This window comes from Synchiropus splendidus, chromosome 1 (genome assembly GCF_027744825.2).
Source record: "Synchiropus splendidus isolate RoL2022-P1 chromosome 1, RoL_Sspl_1.0, whole genome shotgun sequence".
NCBI lineage: Eukaryota > Metazoa > Chordata > Actinopteri > Syngnathiformes > Callionymidae > Synchiropus > Synchiropus splendidus.
The window spans coordinates 68,986,834-68,997,420 of record NC_071334.1 but is presented as its reverse complement, the minus strand read 5'-3'; the positions used below and the strand labels follow the sequence as shown (position 1 = coordinate 68,997,420).

The following is a 10,587-nucleotide window of genomic DNA, read 5'->3' as shown; positions in this document are numbered from 1 at the left end:
CTCCCTTCACAAAGACCTTGGATGGAAGGAGAAAAAGAGCTTTGGCTCCTGGCTCAGCTCGGTCTCCAGCAGAAGCATCCATTACCAGCGCTATCATGAGCGCGGCAGCCCAGTCGCGGACACGTCTCTGGAGTGGATCAGAGCCTGGTCTGGACCTGGACCTGGACCTGGAGCTCTTACAGGCTGTTAACCCTCCGGATCACCTGGTTCAGATTTAAAGCCGCTCGAGCCTCATAATGTAACATTAACTCTCCTTCCTGTTCCTGTATGCAAAGTTGAGCATCATCCCAGAAGCGCAGTAAAGATAGAGGTCCCAGGTCCTGGTCACACACGGTGGCAGATCATTTTCCAAAGTCTTTGGTTTAAACACTTTCCTTTACAAACTACGACTGCTCTGAGGCGACCCGAGCGGAGGGCAGCAGCCAGAGTCACCCTGGCTAGCTGGGAAATCTCACTCCACCAACACCATGCATGACTCCAGGGGAAAAAAACAGTCTTTTCACAGGTGACCTTCAGCTACAGGAATGAGTTAGTGAAACACAAAAGCACAGGTTTACCAGGGTTACACTTGTGTGTGAGGAACACTGCTGTCATGGTGGGTGGGCATCCACACTGAATCGTGTTCAATTTCCCATTTAGCTATTTTACTTTAACACTAGTTTAATATTTTTCACCAAGACCAAATGTTCAACTCCAAAAATAGAAAATTGTGTTTAATTATACATTTTTAAAAGATTCCTACAATTCAATTCCGAATCACTTTTGGATTTATTTTCAAATCTTCACTGGTTGGTGACCACACATGGATTCAAACCCTCCACCTCCTGATCTTCCCGTGAGCCAACCAGAAGAGACGTGCCTGTGTGGCCGTCACAGCGCGGGCTCAAAAGCACGACACTGAAAATGAAAGAGAAACGCGATGACCTGGAAGGCTTTGATGAAACGTTATCTCCCCGTGTTGGTGCTAAGCAGGTCGACCTCCGGAGGAATCGCTGAAGCAAAGACAACAGACGTCGGGGAGCAGAGGATTTATTTGAGTCTGACTGAAGCTCCAGACGTCTTGGACTGAGGCGCAGCTGACAGAATCAAACGATGATAACTCTTCTGGCTGCAGATGTTCCCACTGAAGGAGACTTTCCAGCCGATTACAGGGACGGCCGGCTCTCAATCACAGTCCAGATGTTCCCCGCAGCAGGTTTGAAGTGGCGGAGAAGTGACAGGCAGGATGCTGAATGACCACTTCTTCTTCGCATGGACGCGACCTCCGACCCCGCGACCTCACCTCTTGGCCTTCTTCTCCTTCATGATCTTCTTGCTCTCCTCTCTGCGCCGCTTGTTGACGGGGTTCCGCGGGTCGTAGATCTCGAACGTGTCCTCGTCCTGCATGTTGGCATCCTTGACTTTTCTGGTTTGCTCATCAAACTGCAGAACGTGGGCCATCCTAAATCAGACAGAGGGTTCAAAGGGCGGCGGAGGAGGGGTCAGTAAATCACGGCTGGGAGCGCAATCCGCTGACTTTGATTCTTATCAAAGGCACGACTGGGGCTGCGTTTGTTGTCTGCGGCAGCCATTAGGACGCGGCTCGCTGGTCACGTGACCGGAGCGCTTGAGTTACAGTCTCAGCGTGGCGCTACAAACCCGAGCTCATAAAAGTGTTGTTTCTGTTCTGTTTCTGTCTGTTACTGTTGTGTGCCTCGGCATTCACTGAATAAAAACATTACACTTTCATTCAAATGATTTAACAAAAACTTTCAGGGTCAAGAACACATTATTACGATGTTATTACAGCCATGAGTACTCTCAACATTGTTATTGAGAGTTTTATTTATTAGAGTGCTGTAGTATGGTTGTCATGACGACCTGCTAGCTGCTGCTTTCTAAAGTTGTTTTTGAATGTGACTTTGTGTCTCATCTGTCTACTGCCACACACTGTTGTTGCTTCATGTGGTGTTGTTGCTGTTGGATTTCATTGCAGTAAAAGATGATGTTGGGGGTTGTTTTTAACAGTAACCTCCACAAATCACAGCTTAGTGGTGAAGGCCATCCTTCAAGGTCGGAAACAACTTTGATGATTGTGGTCCTTCAGTCAGCTTCAGTCACTCACAAACGTTCTCAAAATCTTCCCTCTGACTTCCGCTACTTCCTGTCACATGACCGGCTCCAGTTAAAGTCGAGCACAGGCCAGAAAACTTGGCGATATAAAACACAACATACATATGACTCACTGAGATCATCAACATTACGAAGGTTTTCTCATTCATCGTGCTGCAGCGAGTTGTTTCTACGCTGACGGAGCTCAGCCAAACCACCGCCACCTGCTGTGCGACTGAACTCAATGCACTCAGAATATAACTGCCACGAATGACGTGGACAGACTATGTCCTGCACAACAACAATATCACAAACACAGCCAGGGTGGGAATGAGCGTCTTGGCGATGGTGGGTGCTGCAACAGCGTCTCTGGTTCACTTGCTATTGTTGAGAGCTGTTTCGATTTGTTAGCTATCCATCCATCCATTAAGTTACTGGTGCTGAAGTCAAGGTCACTTTAGTTGTTGTTTTGTTCGTACTAAACACTGCGTTTATAGCTTATTCTGTGTAGATCATGGTAGTTTCAAAGGTCATGTGCGCCGCCTCTTTTTCAGAGAGGGAACAGATCAGAACCGTGGTTCCATGTGGACTGCAGTTTGTGTCCTCAACTGTGTCTTCTTGCTCAAAATGTGACAAAAATAAAACACACAAAACACCGGCAGCAGAGGAGCGATTCGGATGAGGGTGTTGCGCCCAACACTAACAAATCTTTTCCACCACACACTAAAATGTCCTTTTCAAGTGGCACGGTGACCCACAAACTTGGCTCAGGTTGGACCCGTTTTCTTCTGCGGGCAATAAAGTTTATCTTATCTGGAGTCTGGTTCCGATCCGCACGCGTCTGGAGAAGCTGCTGCAGGTCAAGTTAGCTTTTTTTTTTCTATTCTTTTAACGATCATCACTGTTTCCTGGACAAAGTTACGGGCGCGTGGAGTCTGGATGTGCTGAGATAAGAGTGCACTTGAAGATAGTGAGACGTTTGTGTCTCAGATCTGCTGCTGCTCTTTCAGGGCCCAAACACATGAAAGAATTTCAACTTGACCAGGGTCTGAATGATGGGTCAATGAACTGACATGGATGAAAAATGTTAAAATAATAAAATGAATGAATTCCATGATCATTAATATTTTTGAAAATAACATTAATTTATCATTGATTTATCAAGGTTTCTCAAATAAATACAATGTAATTTATTATTATTATTCTGTAGATTATATATATTTTAAAAATACATAAATATCTGAGAATTACAATAAAATATTTTTTGAAATTATATTTGAAAATAATATACAAACATAAACATAAACAAAACCTATTGACAAATAAAGCATTTCTTTAATTTTCTACGAGAATGTTGATGATGAGAAAATTAAATTTGCCACATTCATTAATTAATTAGAGCTCTTTTTTCGAACTACAATGCAAAATGATGTTTTCCATGATCAAGTGGGGAAAAAAAAGAAAATTATACCCACGGAATAAGAAGAAACTAAATAATTTCTGAGGAGCATATTTTCAATGTAGTACAATATCAATTTTAGATTATAAACCCTGCTCTTAAATCAACAACATTTTTTCTTTTCAAACTAGAATATAAATTCCTTATAAATATAAATAAAACAGGTACATTACAAATAACTTCCATATAAATATAAATAAATAAATATAAACAAAATATTATCAATAATATAAATAAAAAATATTTTTTATTGTTTGCATTTTAATAATATTCACTGTATTTTTCAGTGGAAGGCAAAATATCGAAAAAAAATACTTTTTATTTATTTATTATAAATACTACATTATAACATAGATATATAATATAAATATTTGATTCCATTGAAAGGTGAACCATTTGTTTAAATCCAAAATGTAGTCACAAGAAACAGGAAAGGACTGAGCGCACAGTTCTGAGGAAGGCAGTCCTGCGTGCGTCACGTGTGTGAGTCTGCTGCACAGCTTCTCCAGTGTTCACCTGAAAACGGCAGGAGTTGTGACAGCTCATCTAAACGTCCTGGCTAGACTCTGGCAGACCCCTGAGACTCCTGCTGCGTCAGCGTCCCGCCTCTGGTAATTTGTCTAGCAGTCTCAGTGATGACAGCCTCGCCGGGCCGAACCGACCCGAGCCTCCCGTCTCACCGTCGCAGTACGAACCTCAGTGACGTGAAGCCTCTCGTCCTCTATAATGGGGTGAAGGAATTAAAGCGACGGTCTAGGAGCAGGCGGAGGAGGTGTGGGGGGAGTAAGGGGGTCTACAGTGGGAGTAGACGCAGACACAGATGGAATAGTTTACCTCCTCTGGCCCAGACTTGACTCCTAATGTCTGACCTGTCGTAACCCACATTCTGTTTGGCGGCGCTGCAAGAGTGGCACTGGCTTCCCGCCGCTGTTTTTCCACCAGTGCTGCCGCTCCCTACCTGGCGGGGGAGGCACGCTGAGGTGTCTGACTCTTCTCTCAAATTCATTAGGGGCCCCCCACACGCTGACGGGCTGCACTTCAAGGGGGCTTCGGGAGACTAATAGCAAGTGCAGATTTTGTTATTCCAAATCTCTGGAGCGCAGACACTTTGCACGGACACATGGTTTTCATTTTAAGCGCTCGTCCCCCCGTGTGGCGACCAAAAATTGAGTACAGGAGGAAAACACGGGGTCGGGGGCTGATCTCCTGACGGCCGGTCTGGTGGCTGCAAGATGCTGGCCACATGACCTTTCACATACATTTATCAGCATAGGTGAGGTGCTTCACGGAAGACGCTGATGAGTTCAAGTCGAGCAGAAGGGACAGTCAAAAATACTGTCATCTTCTGACCTGGTTCATGAAACTCACTGCCACTGTCAATTCAGTCCAAATCTACCACCAGCGATGAAGACATCAAAGTGGAATAAAAGAAAGTTCTGAAGTCGCAGTGGAGTATTAGCCCCTGGCCAACAAGGGCCTCAAAAAGAGACACACACCATGTCAGCTCGGCACAGCCACAGTCATAACACTGTCATATCTACTCACTCAGATGTGTGGGACTCACTGCTGTCAAGAAATGGGTCCCTTTTTGTGCATTTTTGGGTGTGTTGCTCTTATAAAACTCTCCTCATCTATTCATTAGTCTGAAGCCGGGGATCTCACATCCATTCACAGCTAAACATTCCCACATTGTAATTGCACAGTGTTATTTTTGTCACATTCATGAGTAAACACATTTGAAACTCGGCGGCCATCTTAGTCAACAGTTTGCGCTCTCTTGTCCTTTCCTCTAAACTGGCAGGAGCAATCAGATCTAGTCTCAAAGATCGGTCTACACGAGTGTGAGGGTGCTCACCAGCCTTTGTCGTCGTCCTCTCCCAGTTCCTCCTCTTCCGGCTCCCCCTCTGGATGTTCTGAGATGGCTGACGACAGCTTGGACTTGAAGCGATCCAGAAGAGCCATGGTCTGTGTGTGAGAGCGTCATCATCCATCATGTCTTCCACACCTGAAATGAGTGCTCGTACCTGCGCCTCTCTGTTGGTGCCTTTCTTGGACTTCTTGGTCCTCAGTTCCTCGTACTTCTTTCTGCCCTCGAGGTACTCGGCCACCGCCTCACTGGTGGGTTTCTTCTCTGCAGGAGGAAAAAAGCTTTGAGCAACAACAACAACAAAACATCCTCATCTGCTGCCAAGTTGAAGGGTTTTCATCAGGGAGTGGACTTGAACACACCATCCTTTGTCAGCTGTTGAAAGTCAATTATAGTGATGATGTGTGCCATCCATCCTTCCTCTTATTTGAGGGTCAACATCATCTCTCCAGGGACTTTCTCCCAGTTGAACATATCACACATCCAGTCCTGAACTGACTTCCCTTAGAAGGAGTGCAGATTCTCCTGGGAGTCTCTCTCCGATGACTGAGATTCTCACTCCTTGACAGAGTGCAGACAGAGACAACTCTGGTTTTTAGGGTCAGTATAAAGCAGGTGACCACAGCCGAGGGCAGAAATGCACCCATCAGCAGACAGCTTCGTCTTCTGGCTTAGCTCTTTCTTCACCACCACAGACGATACATCTGAAGAAGCCAGTCCGGCCATCGTCTGTTCCCACAGTCACAACGCGTTACATCATGATCAAAACAAAAGGCAGCCAGCTCTGGAGCAGCATTTTAGGGCAGGGAAAGTTCAAGATAAACGTAAATTAAATTAGTTCAAAGAGATGACTAAAAATGAGATCTGAGATCTTCCTCCCAATCACATGACCCAGATCAACAACTAGTCGGAATGAAAACAGCCTGAAGACCAACACAAGCCCGTCAGGCAGGAAGCAAAGCAGGTCGGCGATAACCATCCAGTCCTGATGGAGCGTCAAGATAATGTCTCAACTTCATTTGGCTTCCTCCTGAAAAACAAGTGATCTGAGCGCAACAACAGCAGCCTGGTGAATTCTAAGAATGGCCCGATGAGTGCGACTCCCTGCAGCGAGAACCGGCTTCATAAGCTTGACGGATGACAAGATTTGACCAGAACATGATCTGAGGGTGAAGATGAAAGAAAGCAGGACTGGGTCCAGCTGTGACAGCCTGCGCAATACTGACCAGACAATGGCTGGGGCGACCCAATGAAGCCGCCCAGCCGAGATTCCTCTCATCTATGACTGACAGCTTCTATTTGGATCCTCCAGCCTTTCAGATCCGCTGTGATGTAGTGGAGCGATGCTCCAACCCAGTAACCTCTCACTTCATCTTGCTCGCTGATGACCTACATTACTGCAGCTACCTTATGTAATTAATCGCCCGCAGACAAGGAAAGACCCCAGTAATCTGAAACAGAGACAGACCTGCTGAGCTGCGTTGGGAGAAGAGCAAAGCCGGTTTTGTGAGGAACCAGAGAAAACACGCTGAACACACGTACCGGACCTCAACTTGTTGCAGTTGGTTGAGGACGAACGTCTGGTGGGACGTGGTTTCGTTGCACATAAACCGAAAACAGCCTTCATTTCGAGCTTCAAAGGGACAAACACAAATTGCTCTCAGAACTTTTTAATAGTTTTAAAAATAAAACAAAGGCAATCTGAGCAATTGCAGAACTCCAGATTTAAGAAGAACAATATGGACTGGTGGACCATGTGGGATTTATTTATTCGTAGAATAGGCGTTTTCCTGTCCATTACACTGCTTGTGACGCTATTAACCACATTCTCCGGGGTTCAGGACAGTCAGACTTAAAGCTAGACATGACAATGATGAACCCAAGTGAACACATCAGAACAGAACCTCGGCTACATATTGTCTCTCTAAACAGAGTACTGTAGCATAGTCTTTGTAAGTCTGTTGTAAGAACTTGAAACAATCCAAAAACTTGACAAAGAAAGTAATGAGTGGACAACAATGACGCCACAATCAGCATCAAGAACAAACTCTGAGTCACTGGTCGCACACAAGGACGGGACACTCGCCACCACCGCGACATGCGTCTGATGCAGACCAATGCCAGACCAGGCTGTTTTCTGCCATAACACCCATAGTCAAAAGATGAAGTACTGATCATGTACCTCTGGCACAAAAGAGGAAACAGAGGCAGAGTTGCAGGAGGTGGTGGTCAGTGAGGCCATTATATATCGCCACTGGAGGACGGAGAATTTCCGCCATTGTTATTTCTTCTTTGTGTCTCATCAGAGCTACGCATCGGGTGGTAACAACAACACAGCCATGGTTTCAGGTGTTACTGTGCCGTTTGGTCTGTATCCATGTGCTCTGTGGAAATATGCAGAAATATGGTGGAAAGGAAAGCAGAGCGCTGACAGAAGGATCCGTCCAGATCCGGATATGTAGAGCATAAATGGGGAGTGAGAATGAATGGCCAGTGCAGTTCCAGTGTCTTCAATGATGCCATCTAACAGCTCTTGTCCCTGACACCTTTTTAAGCTGTCCTACTCCTGATTTTTAACACGTTGTCACCATTGAAGCTTCATATATTGACGATCATCAAACAGACTTTAGCGTACCAGGTTGAGACCAACACACCCAGACCACTACAGTAAACAAACAACCTCAATGAAGTGGAGGAAAAGAAACCATTTTCCACCAGAGGTAGGAAGGTGGAATCATTTCTCATCACGACGGTCGCTCCATGTCCAGACTGTGAACCTGTGAGGTCACCGGGCAGTAGACAGTGACACACACTGTTTCACTCTGAGACAACACGTAATGTCACGCAGTGCGGCCTCAGAGGAGCTCACCACACTGGCCCCCGGCTGACCGGCGTCTGACTGAATGTTAAAACATTCAACGGCAATAAACAGATGACAGAAGCTGCACTCGGCAAGATCTTAGGCGTTGATATTGTGCCAAGTCATTGGAGCTAACTTCAAGAACCATAAGGACGTGGCAGCGGGTTGCATGCTGAGTGGCATCGTTGTACCCTACACCAGTGGTCACCAACCTTTTTATCACCGCGGACCGGTCTACGCTTGACCATCTGAACGTGGCCCGGGGGGTATGAAGTAGCCACTTTGAACTGTCAGATAAGGCCTCTGCATGTTTGTGTACTTGGCACGTGGGACTCACCGACCATGATAAATCCATATTTCAAGTACGACTCCTGCTATTGTCTGTTAAAAACGTTCTTCTTCATGGAAGTTGTGGGCTCTTCTTCTGACTTTTCACTGAGCCTTTTCCTCTTCGCAAAGAAACTTCTCAAAGACATTTTGCGAGCTTGTGGGTTACATTTTGGCTCTCAAGTGACTGAGGCTTAACCAAGAGAATCCAGTTATTTTTCAAAATAAAAGGTTTTTCAAGATGAAAGATCATTCAAACTCAGATCCGGTACCAATTGGCAGCATCATATGTAACGCCCACCTGACTTTGGCTGGACAGACAAAGCAAAAGTTCACATGATGCAACACAAAAAAATCTATAGTAATCTATAGTAAGTAGTCGTAGAAAGTATGAATGTCCGAGTCATGGTTCACCTTCATCAACTCCTGCTGCTGCATCCACTTCTCCACACGCACATGATCTATGCTACCTCATACTGTCGGAGACCTCCAGTCATCGAGTTTCAGAATCCGCTCATAATAAACCCACAAAGCGTGTCACTTCCTGTCCAGTCAAGCCGAAAGGTAAAATGAGTTCCGACAATCCAAGCTAGACAACAATTGACTTTTGTCACACAACATACAACACTAACATTGAAGTCTTCCCCTCAATAGTTGACTCGGTTCAGGTACTCATTCATGCAATCCGTCATCCCGTGTCGTCCTTGTTAGATTTCATGGCCTGGATTGACAAATTCACCTTTGTGTTTGTGTTAAGCTAACCATGACTGCAAACCCACTCGAGTCGCCCCGCCGGCAATTTCACAAATTCTGAAGCAATCACTGGAACTCCCTTTGAAACATGAGCATCCACTTCCCCCGGTGTCAACTCTGAAGTCTGCTGTCTTGCTCAGAGGGGGCAGACCTTTTATTCTCTGATTTATCGAGAGCAACAAGTGATCCTCCTCCATCAGTCTCGCAGCCCGCTGCTGTGCCTGCTGCAGTCTGTGACATGCTGGATGCTGACTGATGACGCCCCCGGGGTCCAGCATGAGGAGCACACATCACCATCTCCAGCTGTTGTCACTAACTACCATCTTTTGAGTTTGATGGCCTTTCTAGCTACATTCCTGGGCTCTCCTGTCAACCGCAACAAATCACGCCGCTGATGTTGTAGCAACCGAGGGCTGTTGTGGACGACCAACGCCTCTTCCACCAGATAAAAAGGACTCGCGTCACTGCGGAACAATCGGCAGGTTGTTAAAGGGAAGTCGGCGCCGGGCTGGGACACAACATCACTGCAGATCGTCAATCACAGACGCGCATTTGTCAGTTAGTGCTTTAAGGTCACCACTGGCCGTTTAGGATTATGCAACTACCGCGTTTACACAGGAAGCTGGAGGTGAAGTAACAGAGAGCAGAGATCAGCCCAGTAAAAATACATTGTGTTAGACGTGATGTGTGCTGCGGCAGCTGAATCACCAGAGGAAGATAAAAAAAAAACATTGTAAGTGGATGTGAACTGAGCAAGAGAGTTCATTGAATCACAATGCTGAGTCGATCGACGCTCTCACTGTCGTATTCCATGACCGCAAAATCTCCACATCTACTTCTTCTTCATTGACTAGTTTGTTCTCTGTCTAACCAATGACTCATCTATTGTGTTACAAGTGGATCAGGACCCACTTGGGTGGCACCGCGACACGACCCCAGAGAAGAAGAACATGGATGGACAGATCGTCTGTGTTCTTAAAAAGGAATCAACCAAGCTGCCAGTCCTGTTTTTATTCCAGCTCAAACTTACGCTTACTGCAGCCACACTCTATCGTAGATCAAAAAGCTGGGTTTCTGTGACATGTAAACAAGCAACATACTGTACATATCCCAGTGAGGCAGGAATACACCCTCTCGCCCAATGACCACTGGGCGAACACACAGCATTCAGCTACACACACAAACACACACACACTCGCAAGGACCAATTAACCTAGTGAGCATGTCTTT

The 10,587-nt window shown here is 45.9% G+C and overlaps 1 protein-coding gene across 1 annotated transcript in view; it reads right to left on the bottom strand.

Moving 5' to 3' along the window:
• Positions 1-638: 638 nt before the first annotated feature.
• Positions 639-10,587, bottom strand: part of cwc27 (CWC27 spliceosome associated cyclophilin) — a 29,158-nt gene continuing 19,209 nt past the window's right edge. The window contains exons 12-14 of the mRNA XM_053882067.1: positions 5,575-5,681; positions 5,406-5,515; positions 639-1,441 (exon numbers count right to left, since the gene is read on the bottom strand). Of these exons, the coding sequence (XP_053738042.1) occupies positions 1,279-1,441; positions 5,406-5,515; positions 5,575-5,681 (380 nt within the window). The 3' untranslated portion in view covers positions 639-1,278. The remainder of the gene's footprint in view (positions 1,442-5,405; positions 5,516-5,574; positions 5,682-10,587) is intronic.